The sequence below is a fragment of the Tachypleus tridentatus genome, chromosome 8, assembly GCF_004210375.1.
Source record: "Tachypleus tridentatus isolate NWPU-2018 chromosome 8, ASM421037v1, whole genome shotgun sequence".
NCBI classification, from domain to species: domain Eukaryota; kingdom Metazoa; phylum Arthropoda; class Merostomata; order Xiphosura; family Limulidae; genus Tachypleus; species Tachypleus tridentatus.
In genome coordinates, this window is record NC_134832.1 from 74,434,736 (window position 1) to 74,454,642 (window position 19,907).

General features: G+C 31.4%; 2 protein-coding genes across 5 annotated transcripts; one reads left to right on the forward strand and one right to left on the reverse strand.

Annotated features, from left to right (window-relative positions):
- Positions 1–5,224: 5,224 nt before the first annotated feature.
- Positions 5,225–11,640, forward strand: LOC143222686 (uncharacterized). Of its 3 annotated transcripts, none has more exons than XM_076449522.1 (3): positions 5,225–5,508; positions 6,137–6,217; positions 11,272–11,640. In XM_076449522.1, the coding sequence occupies exons 2-3, from the start codon at positions 6,141–6,143 to the stop codon at positions 11,558–11,560; spliced, it is 366 nt and encodes a 121-aa protein (XP_076305637.1). In that variant the 5' UTR covers positions 5,225–5,508; positions 6,137–6,140; the 3' UTR covers positions 11,561–11,640. The 3 variants fall into 3 exon arrangements, with proteins under 3 accessions (XP_076305637.1, XP_076305635.1, XP_076305636.1); XM_076449521.1 differs by lacking the exon at positions 5,225–5,508 and adding an exon at positions 5,885–5,987; XM_076449520.1 differs by lacking the exon at positions 5,225–5,508 and having other exon boundaries at positions 5,879–6,217.
- On the reverse strand, positions 11,641–18,968 carry LOC143222685 (histone H3.3A). Of its 2 annotated transcripts, none has more exons than XM_076449517.1 (3): positions 18,824–18,968; positions 15,196–15,488; positions 11,641–13,037 (listed from the first exon to the last, which is right to left on the reverse strand). In XM_076449517.1, the coding sequence occupies exons 2-3, from the start codon at positions 15,475–15,477 to the stop codon at positions 12,909–12,911; spliced, it is 411 nt and encodes a 136-aa protein (XP_076305632.1). In that variant the 5' UTR covers positions 15,478–15,488; positions 18,824–18,968; the 3' UTR covers positions 11,641–12,908. The 2 variants fall into 2 exon arrangements, with proteins under 2 accessions (XP_076305632.1, XP_076305634.1); XM_076449519.1 differs by lacking the exon at positions 18,824–18,968 and adding an exon at positions 18,568–18,785.
- Positions 18,969–19,907: the final 939 nt, after the last annotated feature.

A 19,907-nucleotide genomic window follows, 5' to 3' on the forward strand; every position in this document is an offset into this window, starting at 1 on the left:
CGAATTCGCGGCCCTCGGATTACAAGTAGAGTGCCTTAACCACCTGACCATGCCAGCCCTCCACCAGTGTAAAGGAGCGATTATAGTCATAGAGACAATCAGTACAAAAGAAAAGATGCAATCACTGTGCCCGAGTCTTGATGGTTAAAAAGTTTGGAGGTGAAGCAGAAGTGCTAGATGCACGAGAAAAGCTTTCCCCGAGAGTATCGCGGATGCTCTGGGTATCAGCAACAGAGAGTGTCAGTATCAGAGACCAAGATCGAAAGGGAGGCAGAAGTATAATTCCGTATTTTGTTCCATATGATTTTGGAACTGTTGGTAGAAGAGATGCTAGTTTTCTTAGTTCAATTTTCCTTCTGGCTTTGACGCCTTACATACTAAGCGTATGCATGGGCCTACTGAAAATAAATGCAGCTTAAAAGTATGGGATACCTACGAAAGGTATCCCAAGCCCGTTTTTGATCTTTCCATGTCATGTGGCAGATATGATTCCACAATGGATGAGGATACCATGGTAAATGTGTCGAGGTTTTAAGGAAAACTGTACTAAAAAATTGACGAAAGATGACTGCATTCACAAGTTTCAGAAACGTTTCCTGTAAGGAGAGACACACAAGATGATAAGAATAATTCAAATCCTTAATGTCTTCTATATTCGAACGAAAATCCAGATAGTTCCACTGTATCAAAGTGGTCATTTTTATTAAGATGAAGGAGAACTGGACAGAGAGCCATTATGTTTCTGACCACGTTTTTTTCTTTATTGGAAGAAGGTCTCTTGATTTCCATGGATCCTGCCCTGGGTCGAGTAGACAGTTCTCTATTTGTGGACGAATATTACAGCGACTGAAAGCGTGGACGAATAGTCGTTCGGCATCTCGAGGATGGAAAAAAAGATAGACTCGAGGAAACGCCCAAACAAAGAGCCAAATAAAGTGTACCCGGGAGCCACAGGAAGGAGTATCGGGGACAAAGATGGTAGTATTCATAGACTCGTCAACTCTTTTAACCATGGAGGCAAAATACTCTTCAGATGCTTTGCAAACGACTCTTTTTGGAAACACAGAGAACTCTGTCTGCACTTTCATTGTAGTAGTAGAATGGAAAGCATCAGCACGTGCCAGAGATGGAGTGGGAGATAATAACTTCCAAGCCAATGAGTAGGATATATTGTTCACAGTCTTCAAACGTTGACCTCTTTCTCCTCCTCAACGTAGAGCAAGAACGAGAGAAAGAGGGATGTGAACCACTAAAGTTAACACAGCGTGTTCCAGTTTGCATTCGTAGGCGTCGTAACCTTTGCCACCATAACGAGCACATGTTAAAGAACCACAACATGATGTCTCCAAGTAATCGAACCTCTGACACGGGAAATATCTGAGAGGGTTGGGAATGTATGGCTGTACCTTACAGTTCAAAAGCCTGCCCTGACTATTGCAAGTGGATGTGGTGATGTAAACGTCAAAATCAGAACATTAGTAGGCAGTATAATTCCATTCTGTGAGTAAAGATTCGGTGCATCACAGAAACGTCTTGGCTGGAAAAACCAACGAGGATCTCTGACTGGTGAATCTTCTTCAGTCACTCTCAACAATAACTAATCTTGAGAAATTTAGGGTAGCATAGAGAGTAACCTTAATAGGTATAGCTCCAAAGCTATTCAAATTCAGGAGGAGTTTAGTGTGTTCTGGTGAGGATGTTTCTACCAAAATGTCTCCAGAGTGTAACTTTCTTACTGATTTGGGGAAACCAGCAAGCCTCTTTAATCCCTTTTGAATAAGAAAGAGAGACATCTGCACTGAAAATTTCTCAGGTAATGAGTGCAAAATAAAAAAATCTATGTACAGAAACTGACTGTGATTGTTGAACAGTCATCTATTTATGGCATTTTACTAATTATTGCTTTTTCTCAATTTTATTTATTTTTTATTCATGAATGGCAGTATCCATTATAAAGTAAGAACATTTCAGTGCCCACTGTCCCCCTCCACCGCACAGCCCTATGAGGAGACACATTGCAATGCCAAACAAAGACACTACAACAACTCCAGGGTTTCATGAGCACTATACCCAAACACCAGCATCAGACACAATGTCCACAACATTTGTTGAAAACGTCCAGTGCTGGTACTTGGTTGATCATAACCCAAACGGACCAGCGAACAGAAATTAAAGAATAAATCAGTGTGATAGAGTTGGATCATTTATGTACCACCAGGATCCTTTCCTTCCCTTCACGAGTCGCCACGCACGGCAAACACGAGGGCGGATGTCCAGATCCCAATGGAGGTAAATTGAAAGTACAGAATCTTCTCTGTGAGGTTCCCTCATCGTGTACAGGAATCCACCTCGAGGGGACAAAAAGTTAAAGAACAGAATACTAGCCTCTGGGTATTACATATTGTACTTTTGAAGAAAAAGAGTATTTACAAGGCTCTACGTAGATTTTTGTAAGATGACTGAAATCACAAAGACGAATCCCTACCCCAAAGGATTGACTTAATCTGGATACATTATCTAAATGGCTTTCAAGAATGGATATTTGTAAGTGCAAGCCAATAAAACAAGTAGAGAGAAGATATTCTTTACTTTAAAAAATGGATTGTACCAATTTGTCATGTTATTTCGTTGGTTAGGTAATGCATTTGTAACATTTAAATATTTAATGAAGCATGCTTTGACTGAACTAGAACGTTATACTCATCCACTTGGATGACATAATTAGACATGGAAGAACCATCAATAAATATAATGGGTTAATAAAAATTGTGGATCATTTGAGGAAAGATAACTTTAGGTTGAGTCCCATAAAAATTGAATTGTTCCATTAACAGGTATGTTTCCCTGGAATAAATAGCCAGCAGAGAGGTAGTGTCTACAGATTCATCAAACTCTGACTTTATACACAATTGGTCTACACCAAAGAACCTGTGTAAAGTGAGAGTATTTCTTGGAATGTGCTCTTATGATTGTAATTTTGTAAATTCCTTCTCTGTCATTGTTCGTCTTCTATACTAGTTGTGTAAGAAAAAAGTAAGTTTTGTTGGACTACTGATTGCAAACAAGCATTCAACAAACTGAAGAAGGGACTGACCACCACTTTTATATTAATGTATACAACTCTTTGAGATCCACTCATATTAGATACAAATTACAGTAAATTTTGGAATAGGAGTAGTTCTGTTACAAGTGCAACATGAAAAATAACATGTTGCTGCTTGCTTTTGCAATGCAATGAAAGATGCAGAAAGAGGTACTGTAAAACTAAAAAAAAAAAGATATTAAGTGTTGTTCAAGCCCTCATTTATTCCTATTAATATCTATACGGCTAAATGTTTATATTTTGTACAAAGAATATAGCATTGAAGTGACTGGTGAATTTTAACAAGCAAGATTGCTCCAAATACTCTAAGAGTATATAACTTGGAACCATAGAAATTTTGATTAATTATCCCAAAAACTGTGTTCTGCATATCGCGTACATTATGAAAAAAATAAAAATAAAAGTTAGTAACCAAACTAAATTACAGTAGGGTATAATGCAATATTTGACATACATAACTAGTAACAACGAACTAGTGTGTGTCCAAGCAAAAGATACCAGTTTGAAAACAATTATTAAGTGATTCAAGAATGGTGAAGAAAGACCTCATAGCAAACAGCCTCTCCATTTTTAAAAAAGGCTAAAATGTATTGGGTACAGTTAGATTTATTATACCTACAAAAGGGTTTATTATATCAAAAATTGCAAGATACTAGAAGACAGAAAAAGTTACTATAGTTGATACTTCCAAACTCTTTAGATTTTGAGACACTCCATCTTCTCTACTTTCTTCTAGTGACTGGAGGTTTTAGTGTTAAAAACACACTAGAGGAAGTAAGAGAGTATTTCTACGAGGTTGAGTATGGGAATTATATAGGTAATTGGTGTAAATCATATGATCGATGCTCTGAGTGAAAATCTCCACGAAAGAAACAACATGAGCAACTACAGTAGTATTATGCTGAAGAACTACTTGAGACAATTATTGTCGCTGTGCTTGGATTTTGCCACAAAATAACAGTGAGAATAAACATATCATTGTTTGTAATATCAGAAGCACATACTCTTCCCAACCATAAAAAATCAGCTCTAACTGAAAACTCGGTTATGAATTTGTTTCAAGCTTTGGTGAGCCTATATAACTTCACTCTATATCATAGACGAAGCTTTTAATCAACCTTATCTGTGGAAATGTTTCAAACTTTGAGGATAAAAAAGACCAGGACAACAGCTCTTAATTCATCTTCTGACAGCATGTTTAAAAAGTACAATATATGTTGTTAAAACAATTAGTCATTTACGTTGACGAATATAAGAAAAGGTGAGATCAAGATCTTTCACTGTTATTTTGGAATTACTGTACAGTAGTACGTGAAGCTGTAACAACACACTATCATCACCGATGGTTGGGAGAATACTTAAAGTACCATCAATTAACAAAAAAATATGAAACATCATGGATGTTATACGTGAACTTTATGATCTAAATACTAAAAGACAGGATTATTTTCAAGGTAACATGATATAACTGCCCAATCCCTGCCCACAATGAAAGACAATTTCCAAAGCTAAACAGTTTTTCCGTGATAATAAGAAAACCCACTTGTAGAGAAAATTATGTGTACAAAACGACTGGTATGGGCAGAGAAAGTACTATGTAAACCTGATGATGGCCGAAGAAGGTCGAAACGTTGTTCACTCTTCTACATAATGCCTTCTCTATCCATACCAGCCGTTTCTTTACATATATAAACAATTTCTGAGAAGGGCCATATGTTGTACTGGAAAGAATCAGTTATGAAGTTTATAGAATCGGAAGGATAGGCAATTTGAGTCACAAGATTACCACTGTGACAGTCTTTGGAAGTACGTTGGAGGAAAATCAACTAATTGTGTAACTTCAAAGAATAATTTGTCAGCAGAAACTCATTGAGGACCCCAGGATAATGTCGAGATTATTTTCAGAAGATCATCAAATATGGATCCACCAGTGAATCTAGTCGATCGTTTAACTCCAAGGCACACGCTTTCAATGCCAGGACAGTCAGAGATGAAAGGCAACAAGAGGCCATCCCAATTGAGCCAGAAGAGAAAGCCTATAAAAAAACTTAGCGAATGGATAATTTATTGTAATGTTTTATTTTTATATTAGAACTGTTAAAGGTACTTCCCAGTCCAGATGGCTGCAATGTTTTAATTTAGATATTAGCTAGTAACATTGAGACTTCAAATTAGTTCTATAATATCCATAACTTTCAGGAATATGGTGATTGGGAGACTTTACCAAGTGTTTAGAAATAACGTAACGTTATAAATACTAGAACTAACGAGCAATGATTCATTCAGCTTAGTTCAGTGAAGTATTTGGATCAGCATTAGTTATCGTAAATATTCTGTTATAGGATCGATTAAACGTGAAAATGTACAAGTAACTTTACTTTTTGAAGTTGGTCGTAATACCATTAGTGAGTTATCTTTGGTTGATCATCATTTGTAAAATTACTTAGGGTTACAATTACAACAGGATGATGTAAACGACGTTGCAATATGAAAAGTATATTTTAAGACCGTTGATCGGCCTTAAATAAAATATTATAATTGTGTATTATACGAGGTTTTAATATTAAATTTTAAATATAAACACAAATTTATTGAATTTCAATCTAAGTTATAACATTGTTCAAGTAAAGAAAACTTGTAGAAAAGTTAAGGAAGAAATAAACTAATTTGTTATTGTTACACGGACTGGACATATTTTCATCAGATAATTTAAAAGAACAAGCGAAACGAAATAATGACGATACAATAGAAATGTTAATGTAATCTTAGCTAGATACTGATAGCTTCACCAAAGTGTTACGCTTTCAGTGTTGTATTAAACACAAACGTAGTTTAGTTTACCCTAGTTGAATTATTATCAAAATCATGCGCCTGCAACTTACAAGCAAGTCTCCATAGTTTAATAATATACGTTCTGAACATTTATACGTGCTTTTCTTAACCTTCGTGTTGATTATATCTGTTTCTTTCGAGTTTAAAGAGTATGTATTAATATTTATATATTCATCCCCTAACGTTGTCAATTTATTTTAGTAAAATGGCGAGCGTGCTGCTAGGGTCTCGGCGATTAATTTACCACACATCAATGTTTACCAAAGCAAGAATACCTATGAGGTAGTTATTCAATACTATCAATTTAAGTATTGTGAAATAATGAAGTCTTAATAAATTAACGTTAATTTCAAAGTAGAGATTAATTCACAAACGGAAAAAGTTGACGAAGTTAACAGTAAGTACTTGCTTCGGCAGTACATATTTACTAAATTTAATACTAATATTAGTAACGAAAAGTTATTCATAAATACCAAGAACTATGTATTATTAATATTTATTACTGATACTATTAAAGTATGTTAGATCAGTATTAGCATCACTAATGAATTTGTATCTTAACGTCAGAATGGATAACAAATGAAGAAAAGAAGTATTATTATAAGTATTATAGTTCTGATTTCTTTTGTCACGTTAATATTAAATATTTGTAGTTTGATTATTAGAGAAAAACTGACACTACCTTGTGTTTGCCCTTAAACTCCAATAACTTGAATACAATTTTAATGTTAGTATCAAGGCCTTAGAACAGTAATTTTGAAGAGTGCTGACAATAGTAATTAAATAAATCCTACAGCCAAGACTTAGTGTAGTAGTAGTACTACTACTAAAATTTGTAAGAATAATAATTTAAAAATTTAATATATGAAACAAAATAGAATGATTCTGTGAAGTCTGATATGCCTCTTATGTTCTTTACCATATGAGTTGGTACTTCAAAAGGTTAAATGAAAAAGGTATGAGTAGTGAAAATAATATAAAACTTACATTAACTGTATATATTTTTGTAAATAATCATCAAAAAGTATAGTAAAAATTAAGATATATATACTTCCCTAAAGTTCATATTTTGGGCTAATACCATTCTTCAAAATGTTGGTAAGCTTATACTCAATAAATACTTTTTTGAAATCTTTCAGTATTTTTTGTCAATGTAGTATATTTAACACCATTTTTATGTTGATAGCCCTTGTTTATACAATATATAAGTGCACATTATACAAGTAAAGCAAAATCTTTTCAAAAAAGAAAGTAAATGTAGATATAGCATTCACATCATCCTTATATAATAGCTTAAGCACACAGTGTAATAGAATGTTATGAGAAAAATATTGATAAATGAAACTCAATTGTGATTGAATAGTTGAAAATATTGCTACATGTAAATTCTTGTCTCTTTATTACATAGAAATTATACAAATGCTATCCATACTCTCTTGTATGTGAAGGCTTGATCCCTACACAGACAGAATTAGAATATTGTATTTAAACAGCTGCTGTACCAAGTGTGAAGCTTGAAACATTTTGTTTTATGCTTCAGGATGCGATTAAATATTTACTAGAAATTACAAAAACTTGTGAAGCTATAGTTGTAGTTAAAAACAGAAAAAAACAATGAGTAAATTATTTCATTATTAACTGGTTTTAGTATATATGCTTTGCATAACAGTATTATATGTACATTTGTGCAGTTCACATAAGCTTTGATATGTGTTTATAATAATTACTTTACACAATACTCATTCAGTATGAATGAGATTGCTTAGTTAATTTAATAACTTATCTTAGGTTTATGCCTAAATGAATGGATGAGCAATTTGTCATCTGCCACTAACTTGATAATCTGATTAACAATGATATTTTATATTTTAATTTTCTTGCTTTTAGGATTTTATAAATGTTAGATTCTGTTAAGATTTTACTACATTAAAAATTATAACTTCAGAAATTACCATTATTAAGTGAGAAAAAAATAAGTTGTATGTTGTGTGATATTATAATACTGTAGCAGTACCAGGATTTAATTGTTATTTCTACATTATCTAACTTATACAAAAGCCAGTATGTGTCACATGATACTCGATTACTTAAAATTGTAATCATAAAAACTAAAATGCTTTTATACATTTCATTTTATACTTTCAGTGTACAGACCAAGAACAATGTTAAGTTTGCTTTTATTGATAAGCAACATGGCATAAAAGCCATTGTTGGAACAAAACATTATCAGAATACCCTGACTTTTCTATATAATAGAAATTGTTACTCTAATTGATTTTTATCAATAATTATTCAGTGAATGAATGATTTTAATTTTGATTGGTTCACAAAGAAATGTATCTACATTTGACTGCTTTGGCCACACTTTTCTACTCAAGCTTGGTTTTGCAAAATTTGTTTCAGTTAAGAAATATGAGGTTGGGGTGGTATTCTTGTAGCTTGTTGAATTATTTGACTCACTTAAAACATCAGTGTACCTCTTAAGAAATTAACTATCTCTTTAAGCCAAAGTTAATGTATTTAAATACTCAGCATGTTTCTTCTATCCCAAAACCCTGTGTACCAGCAACTTTTATAGTTTTCTTACAAGTATGTCTAATTTTAATTATTTGTTTCTTTTCCTTTCATTATTTGGCAGGTATATTAAGTTTGTTCAATATTAATGATTTTCTTTTACCTTTTAATCACTTGATACTAGAAACTATGAAATATAAAAAAGTGTAATTAAAATAAATACAAATTTGTAATAATTTGTGAGTGAAGTAAAGTTGTCACAGGAGGAGACAATGTTGAAGTGTGTGATTTTATTATTTTAAGGGGTTTACGTTTTATAAAATATAAAATTCCTATTAACAAACAAACTTAATTTTTATAAAATTTTTGGATAGTCACTGGCTGATAAGATACTAGACAATTTAATATTTGTGACCAATGTAGAGTATGTTACTAACCTGCAATTACCAATTACTAGAATTTAATTCATAGTATACATGTTTATTGGTTACTGGAGCTCTAATAAGATATATAGGACAAAACTAAAAAATACCATCATAGTAAAATTAGTTACACTGATTATTTTTGAGTTTCTTGCTTATTTTAGTCAGTTCTTTACACTGAGCATTATAATAGATAAAAATGAAGTTACCAAAGGTGATGGACTTTGCCAGAAGTGAACAACTTAGTAGTTTGAGGGTAAACTTTGGAAAATGTAGTTATATGGAATTTGTTTTTTTTAATCTTAGAATACCTGCAACTGTCACAAATATTAATCATACTGGGATGTGTATCTCAAGGTGAAATTTTTACATATCTTGGGGGACAAGTGTTTTTACCTATTATTAAAAGGTAATTCATCATATCAGAAATGCATAGTAATATATTTGCAAACATGATTTTAAGAACAAACACTTTGTTCTGATGCAGTCTTGCTGATGAGAAAAACATTTAATAGCTTTCATGCACAGATGTTTTGTTGAAGGGGTAAAGAGTTACATAATATCTGAAGATCATTATCATGAATTTGAGAATGCAGAAAAATGTTTTCCTTACAAAATTATAATTTTGTCAACTACTTTTGGAGTTTGTTTTATCAAGCAACTTTAGTCATTTTAAGCTTATAAGCATTTATGAAATTTTTAGTGATATATATATATATTTAGATGTTGACTATCTGTGGACACAATTTATGATTTAACTCTGCATTTATCTTTTTTATTCTGGTATGCTTGAAACAGGTCTATACATAGTTTGTTAACCTGGTTAAGATTAAATGACAAATATTTGTTGTTTCTAGGATAGTAGGTCTATAATAACCTTACTTCAAAGTTAAGATTCTTGACTTTTGTATTAATATATGTAGAATGTGTACCAGAACCATATTAAGATATCAGACCTGCAATGGTTTGTACATGTTCTACAGTAATTCCTGTAAGCTAAATCTGAAGGTGTACAGATTTGACACAAAACATAATGTACTTTTAAAAGAATAAATATTGACAACCTCAGACTGTAAATTGCATTAGACCAATTGCCTGAGAACCCACAAGAAGCACATCCAAAATATACAAACAGCTAACAGGCCATGTGATGTGTCATTTCCGGATAGTATTTGTTTGTACATGCACCTTAAAATTGTTTTTAATATTACTTATTTGTCACTATAGCAATAAGTTATGTAAATGGACCAAACATATTTTATATTTGTGATAAATTCTTGTTGAACTTTGCATGAATGTTTCTAAAGAATAAGGAAATTGAAAAAGCATGGATTGCCTTTAAAAATGTTATTCACATTTTTTTTTTTTAGAAAACAAGGACCCAAATTACGAAAATATATTGTCAACAACATGCTCAATAAATTCAAAGGGTTGGGTTATAATATGAGTTTGAAAGTTCATTTCATGCACTCACATATTGACCATCTTCCTGAATATCTTGGTGCCATCAACAAAGAACAAGGGAAAAGGTTTCACCAAAACATCAGGCACACGGAAGTGGAACATCAGCATAATGGCTGATTACACCCTGTCATTGAAATTATTTGCTCCAGATGAAATACATAAAACCAAGACCAAAACATGTAGGTTTGAGATTAAAAAGACAGATTTTAGAATAAAAAAATCCCAAGGAATGAGGATGCATTTGTTTGACATCAGTGTTCTTCATAGTCGTAAACAAAATAATTTGATATAATTAATTTTTTTCTTCTTGGTTTGCAAGAAATTTTATGTGATAGAAAAAAAATGAATATTTTCAAAACCTGCATAGCTGAACTATGGAAATTCCATTATTAAAACCAAAACAACTTTTATGAAGTTTAAATTCACAGGCCTGTGCAAGTTTTCTTGTTTGGTTTGCAAATATCTTGACATGAAGTTTAGATATCCACATATTATGACTGGATGAAATGGCATATCTCTGGTCATACTGACATTTAAGCATTTGCTTGGTTGTTTATGAAAAGCTGTTTACTTTAAACGTTCAAAGGAGTTAGGGTTGTCTGTGTTCACTTATAAAATCTTAGGATCATGGATGTAATTGCACTTAATATTCTTGTAGAAAAGAAGCATTTTAATTTGAACAGTAAACTGTATTATACCTTTAAAATATGTACCATTGAGAAAACAAAAATTAAATGCTATAATATTTCTGAAACCTAGTGATAATGTCAAAGATCTTTTAACTTCAAATCAAAAATAGTCATTGGTATGAAAAGTTACAATTTCACTTATTTTCACTTTGGCTCTATTTAATATTCAAAACCAAGATTAGTATGACATAAAGTAATTTGTAATGTCAAACTTTTAAATATTGTTAACATCAGTGTTATGTTGCAGATTCTTTAGGTCATCCGGAAAGACATGGAAAACTGAGGCTGACGAAAATACAGATGAACCCATACAATATTCAACAAGCAAAGCTGCAAAATGGAAAGCTAGAGACACTTATGGTGGACAGAGAGATATTCCAGATTGTCAACCTCTTGTTGTTTCTTTGAGTGTTGCAGTTTTTATGATTTACTTCTTCATTCTTAGAGAAGAGAATGATATAGATGAACAAATGAAGAAAAGCATATTTGAAAGAATACCAACACTTGAGAATACTTCTTTGGAAAAACCAGATTAAATTAAACCAACAGAAATAGCATTATCATTAAATTAGCTACTCAGGTGCAATTATGTGAAAATAAAGTAATAAATCAACTATTTTAAGGAATGTGAAATTTATTAATTAAAAAAAAAAACAAACAGTAATGGATTAGTAACATTTTGTACATGTTTGTGTATCTGACAATACATTAGTTTGTATTCTGTGTAACAAACTTCATACATTGATGGAAGACAACAGTTTGGCAGTGAAATAAAAATGCTGCTTCCATCAACAAACAAACTGTGTATCTACAGCATCCACAGAATGAGTAGTAATGTTTAAGGCAAGAGTTAAGGTGTACACTAAATATACGTGACTTACAAACCACAACAGTTAAGATGGTTACAGATTATTTTTGAATAAATGATAGGTATCTTGACAAATTACTGAAAAATAAGACCTCAATAACCCAGGACTTTTACAAACTTCAACATGAATTATTATACAAACTATACTTCTAAGTCAGCCTCAAATAAACATAATTACCATTATGTGCTTGATTAAAACTTGCAACTAGTAAGTGATATATATATATATAAATGGTACAACAAAGAAACACAGCAATGACATCGTACATAAAATAGTGAAATTGGTCTGCTACCACACAAAATAGGGGTGCACCAATTTATGTATCACTAAGCTACTGGCCCAGTACCAACATAAGAAAAAAAAATTACATTATTTTATTGATTACATGCTGTTTTTTTGTTGTAGCTAATAATGTACACCAATATTTTGCTTTTTGTTATGCTTGAATTTCATGTTTTTTTTTTTTATGAAAACCAAAGTGGTCATATAATATTGTCAAGAATTCTGAATACCTATCCTCATAATATTATGCTTGTTATAGCAACACAGTAATGTTTATTTTAGCTTCTTACAATTATAAGCCCTTAGATGTTAACTGAAACAGACTCTTCAATAAGAAAACTTTACAAATATATGAAGTTTTATGTTTTAAAGAAGATTTTCACTTCATACTTCAAAGTGAAATGAACATGAATAATAAGACTTTATTTGTAGTCTATCTCTATCCAAAAAATTCAGCATGGTTGTGTCTGATGCAGTCAGCACATGAAGTCTGAGGTTTCATCATTATACTGGAATTAAAATTAAATGTTCCTGATTCAGTAATTAATCAGCTATTGGTACTAGCCAAGAAAATCTTAATCAGTGCACTCCTAGTTACAGACCCACAAAATATAAAATGATTTGATATCAAGAATATTTAAAATTGAGAAATAATCTAGTTAGTCAAATATATGCTGGTTAAAAACTGAATATGTAGATGTTTTATTTCTCAAAACCATAAACCAAAATACACTTAAGCCCGTTCTCCACGAATTCTTCTTGCCAACTGAATGTCCTTCGGCATGATGGTAACACGTTTTGCATGAATAGCACACAAGTTGGTATCTTCAAATAAACCTACAAGGTATGCTTCACTGGCTTCCTAAACAAAAAAACAACTATGCAACATCAAAAGTTTGTTGATAGAAACATTTTTATAGTACAGTTACATCAACATTGAAGTTTAAACAGAACATGTGGAAAATTTGTATTAGCACTGAAGTTATCTGAATTGCTAACGTTTTGTTGAAATTTTGTAGAATGGACAGCAACTGCCTGTTGTGTCTCCACAGTGTTCCTTTTGCAAAACCAAGAACTTGGGCATTTGGAGTCACTAAAGCACATATTAATAGGTTTCATATAATCTATCCAGACTGTTCTTTTTGGAAGTCAGTGAAGTTGCATTTCTTTCTTTTTCTTAAATAGAACTTAACACAGGTCATCTATCAAATAAGTTGTCAAAATAAAACAGCTAAGAATCTGGTTTACTTAACATATAAGGAAAATACTGATGCTACCTATCTATTATGTTATGAGTGTATATGAATCAGCTCATGGCTTATACAAAGTTAAGATACAATCAACTATACCTTTGAGTATTAACACAAGAGTTTACAGTAATTTCTAATATTTAACATACAAATAAGAAACTATGCAAATAAAAATATGCAATCAAGGCTTTAAAATTTGTTTAAACTTTCATTTGTTTATATAAATTCTCAAAGTAATAGGAAGGTCAGACAGGTTTTGTTTGTTTTTTGTCCAACCTCTATAAATAGATCATTAAACCTGAAACATCTTAAGAGTGTTTTATATAGTCATTTTACAATACAAATTATATGGAATAAAAACTAGTTTTCTCCGATATAATACAAACTATTACATTCTGAATTCTGGCATTTGTTGGTCTTCATTTCTTCTATATATTGGAATCCATGTATGCAAGATTGTGATCATAGTTGCTGCATAGCAAATATAATACTATGTTTTGACTGTTTTAATTATCTGTATAATTCTAAAAGGATTTTGATAGGATACAGCAGTCATAAAAGATTTTAATGTTTATATACTGCAGTAGCTCATCATGTCAGGGAAGATTATATAGTAAGATAGAATAATGTAAGAGTAATACGAAGCATGAGGGGAAAAAAGCCTTCCACAAGAAACTAATACATTCAGTGTAGTTTAAAAGTCAACAAAGCTTAGAAACTGCTTGATAAGATGCAGTTAATTGATTCATATTGCAGGATTAATGGACCTGCATTCTAACAAGAGAAACCCAGGATCAAATCCAAACTTACTACCTCACACAGTCTTTTTCAGGTCACCTTTGAAGATTACAGCAGATTAATAAATGTATTGGCAGTTAATATCTAATGAACTAATTATTAAAATTAGTTGATTATACAGACTACTAACCATAAAAACAACTGATATAATTTATTAATAAAGGAGTATGAGGTAGTAAGATACTTCTGGACCAACATTATTAAACATACTCAATGGAAATAAAAAAAAGCTTATAAAAGCACAATGGTGACTTTTCTACCCTACAACTCAGCATCACTCATTAAAACAAAATAGTATTTTGTATAATGTCTAAGCAGTGTCTAATCAAATGAACTGATGACCTTCTTTGACCATGAACTCCATTTCTAACTACAACCTAAAATTTCATTCACTCTAACTAATGCACATTGTATGAAAAGCTTTATAGTCTTCACAATACATATGCTTAGGGCTTACTGAACTGTGGGTGCCAAGTCACCTGGAATCTCAGAATTTTTCATTAAAAATTACACATGCATTTTTGAATTTGTAATTAATACTTAAATAATATAAAGGAAATCCAAACTGACAAAACTCTAGCGACAGATTTTGGGTGATTGTCTGACAGCCAATAAACACATCATTAAATAAGCTCTCAGAAACAAGACAGGACCATTAATGCATCAAGTTTCCATAAGCTTCACATAATTTCACATCGCATGGAAAAGACTGTGCAATTGGTTCACCTTTAACCTGTTCAGTGCAGTAGACAAGATAACTTATTCTCAATAATACCTAACTTCAATGCTAAGATGTCAGCACCATACATGCATTTGGCCATACAAGTTGTTTCACTTTTGATCCAAAATAGCGTCACGAAAAAAGTTACAAAATGAAGAAGCATTAGTTGTTTTGTAGTAACTGAAATACTTGGCAGTCAACAGGTTAAAGCATTAAATTTCATAGCTTAGAAAAGTATATAATTAAGTTACCTGTAATGCACCAATTGCAGCACTCTGAAACCTTAAGTCAGTCTTAAAATCCTGAGCAATTTCTCTTACAAGACGTTGGAATGGTAACTTCCTAATCAACAACTCTGTAGATTTTTGATATCGTCTAATTTCACGTAAGGCAACAGTTCCTGGCCTGTAACGATGAGGCTTTTTAACACCACCAGTAGATGGAGCACTCTTACGTGCTGCTTTGGTGGCCAACTGCTTACGAGGAGCTTTACCACCAGTAGATTTCCGAGCAGTTTGTTTTGTACGAGCCATGACTCAACAATCTAAAGATATTACAAAATATTAACTTTGATCAGTATAGAAAAGTTGCAACACTTTAAAGAATGATTAAAAAAAACTATAACATGCAGAATACTTTGTGTAAATATAGCAACTGTTTTTGTCACTTAATATGTAAGCTTATATTTTTGAATTGAAATTTTATTATGTAAAAACTAGTCTTAAAAATTTTACACAAGACTAACAACCAAATAATTTAAAAATATACAAAACTTAATTGTGAAATTTCATTAGCTCAGATGACAATCCACTTAACTTTTTATAGACAGCTTTGCAGTGAAAAACTGTTGATAATCTAAATCAAACAGTTATTTCTTACCTAATTAAAAACACTTTCAACGTGAAAAACAACTGAGCACATGACTTAAAGGAATGAATTCAAAATTAGCAGGTAAAGTGCTAGCTTATCAAACGTTTACAACATATATTCATTCATTAGTTAGCCAAGCCACATTTTGTAAATTTAAGCACGATGGTGGATAAGACAAAATACAAGGCCTAGTTGACTACAAAATTCCACATGTACATGTTGCTAGTAATCTCTGTATATTTATAAAGCCAAACTTTCCATCTGATGTCATATGTTATTCTGAAAAACTGACTCAACCAACTTCAATGAAATATAGCAAAAGAACATCCCCCCTCCAGAAATCAAGTTTAACAGATAAGCAACTGAATAAAAAGTTAAAAGTTTAGAAGTCATTTAACTTGTACCACCTTACTGCCATATATGAGGGTGTAATTGAATGAAGAGATAAAAAACGTGCAAAGTAAATGACAAATGAAACTGATGTTTAAAACATGCAGAAGAAATACCTCCAAACTGGGTTGACAGATCATGCAAATATGACTCAAAATATTGGAAGGGATTGACCCAAACACTGAATATAAATTTATATTATTACTTTTAAACCCAGCAATACTAGTACTATAATATATATATAATACATATGATAGAATTATCACTAACATATTGTAAACAATACTTAATATTTCTAGCTTTGTCACCCGAGATGCTTCAATGACATACATGCATAACTATGCTTTTGAAAAAGGGCATAATTTACTTGATTCAATCAATATGGAAGTTTCACACAAAGGAGATATAATTAATGATTTCACAAATATATCATTTTTGTTCTTCAAAAGTTTATTAGCTTTAATAATGTGAAGAATAGTTTTTTTGTTTTTTGTAGATACATTTTATTGTTGGATAGTACTGTTCACTCCACAAGTATGCTACAGGCATACAGGTCTTTTCAGGTTCTGTTTTTCATTAAAGTAACACCACTTATCAAGCTTGAAGTTGTGTATAATAATTACATGAATATCAAAGTGTAACAAAGAATGTAGTAGAATTAGTTCAATTAATATTTTTAACTTGTATATAACTTAACTGCTTACTTTAAATCAATGTTACTAATTTGATACGCTTTACTTTTCTAAGATGCACTAATTCAAAAATTAGATATCCCAGATTTACAGTTTAGACTTCCCACTGTTGCAGAGCTATCAGTCCTTCAACATGCTACATCACTTCAAGAACACTAACTACTAATAGCATTTCATTTGTATATGAAAGGGGAGAAGACTTACTGGTTTGTTGTTAAATGCAAAGCAACACAATGTACTGTGCCCACCACAGGTATCGAAACCAAGTTTTTACCATTATAAGCTCTCAGACTTACTGCTGAGGTACTGGGGGTGAAAAATAATCTTTCTTCCAAATTTAACAAAATACAAAAATTTTTAAGCTTGCATTGCAAAACTATTATAACATGATTATTACATTGTTATGTTTTGATTAAGTATGAAATAAATACAAGTCTTCCCTACAAAGATAATGCAGGCATTTGATCTGTTCCAAAACAATGAATGATGTTAAATTTTGTTCTGAGCAAAATATCTATTAATAAACAAATAAAAGGTTTTAGAAAGTGAAGTATTATGCTTAAAAAGGTTTTACAAGTCTTATGTTACAGTGGAAAGAGAAATGGTGGGTTTGAATTTTGTGAAAACAACTGTAGAATGCTAGTTTATAGTTTATAAATTTTACTGAAACACTTAATGGCTTTTTGGCTTCAATCTTGGTACTTATCAGCAACACATAACTTGTTTAATATTAAGTACAAGGCACCATATGCGAATTTTATGTTACCTTGCAATAATTGCTAACTTAAATCATTTCAAAATGAAATCTTAAAAGATGCCATAAAGTAAAATAGGCCTTTGAGACCAAACAGTACAGAATTATTCACATAACTGCCCTTATATTTGCATCTGTCATCCATATTATCTTTCTTCCCAATGTAATAAAATACAAGTTTTGCTTTGAATGCCTATTACAGTTAAAATGACTTAGATATATTTGTCTAAAATTCATTAAGTATCCTCCATTTACAAAATTGGGCAAATCATCACTGTATGACAAGTATCTAGGCCAAGATTTCTGCTCTTTAGATTGATGTCAAGCAAATCGCAAGTAATATTAATAAACTTTTATTTTGGACAATTTAGAAGAATAACCAATTGGAATTGGTACTACACTATTACCACAGTATTACAACTATTTACCCACTATAGCCCTATAATATTATGGTTTTTATTCGAGGTCTGTTTCAACTCTATAGCACTTCCTTTTTTTCAAAGTAATACACAAGCGCATGCTCAATGACGTCAGTACGAAATCATATTAAACTTGCGCTAATTATTTTGCTTATTTCGAAATGCGAGTTTTTGTTCGAACTCGAATTGTTTTATTAGCGCTTAATGCCGTCTGTGATTGACAAGTCTGACGACACACATTTTATATTCTATAATATTTGTTAAGAAAATAACTCTGTTAAGTTTAACTTGGAACCATACAACTGAAACCTAAATTTAAACTACATCATGCTATGGTAAAAAATGCCTTTAATAATATAATAAAATATTTTTGTTCGTACGATGTTGAAAAATTCCAATAGTGTACAGGTATCTTTCCTAACATGTAATAAATACTCATCAACATTACAACTTACATCTTTTTGTCTTAATACTAATACCGAATAAAGTTATACGTACATGGTGTTAGTAAGATAATACACTGTTTTTTTTTCAAAAATACGAATACTATTTCTGATGCAGTAGCACTAAAAGTCAGTGATACTAATAGTAATACTGACACGTTTATTGCAAAAAGCAATATAGCAGTATTAAAATACTCAAGTACACCACTGAGTAACCAAAAACGACATTATGTCTAACCTCTAGAAAAACACTAGTTTTTTCAAAATATGATTTTCAAAATCATTATAATAACCATCGAACTACTACTCACCGCTTTACTTCTAATTTAACTTATACAGTTACATTCCCAGTTAACTTGTGGAAGTAAATTTAGCTTGCAATTTTCAAATGACATCATAGATGACGTAATCCCTATGTTCTCTGAGAATGCATGTAAATAAATATAGGAAAGAAGGTTGAAATAAGTTATAACATTAGTTTATCAAAACCGTTCTTGTTATGCAAATAAAAACTAATATAGAAATAAATATTTCATTGTTTTCGTTTAGTATTAAAAGAAAACAATCCAACAAATAATTATATATTTTTGAAAATGCGATCGATTTGTTTTTGCAATACTTATTCTACAGAGAATGTTTTATAATTCGTTTCTTTCTTTATTCATATTTATTCCCCATTATATGAAACTATGTTCCTTTATTTAAAAACATTGGTCTTAAATTTACATGCTTATCGCCATATCCTAAAAAATGAAATATGTTTTTATCTGGACTTTATTTTAACGTTGTAAGACAAACCTCCACTGCCGCTTGTTATTTTAAATTATTAAGACATTTATTTAATTATGAGTATTTGTTTATTAATAATTACTGTTATTTTGGCTGACAAACGTCTGTATATAATCCTTCCATTACCAACAAACAAACAAAAAACATTTAATGAGGTGTGTTTAGGTTAAAATTTCAATATTTTTTTCATGTAATTATGATGTGATGAGCTTCGGTTAATTCTTTAGCTTAATGAAAGTTGTATATTATTACGGGGGGTGGGGTATTCAACTTTATTTTTTGTTTATAAACTTTAAAACTGGCTAAGGTTATTTTGTAAACTTCGGGAGACTTTTCAGCTAGGAAGTCATACTAATAATGCTTTTAAAATCACGTCATCAGCTGAAGTTCATACAGTAGTCTACTTTTACCTTCTCAAAGAAGCACCATATTTGAAAGCGGATAAGCACCTTCCCAAATGCTGACAGCACCTCAGCCATAAACATATTTCGCAGGTCGGCTATAATTCTCCGGACCTGCAACGCTAAATTTTGAGATTCGTTTCCTCACAATGGACAGAGCGCAAATGTCCCTTTATGTAGTTTCTTTCGCCATAAGCGCAGTGGT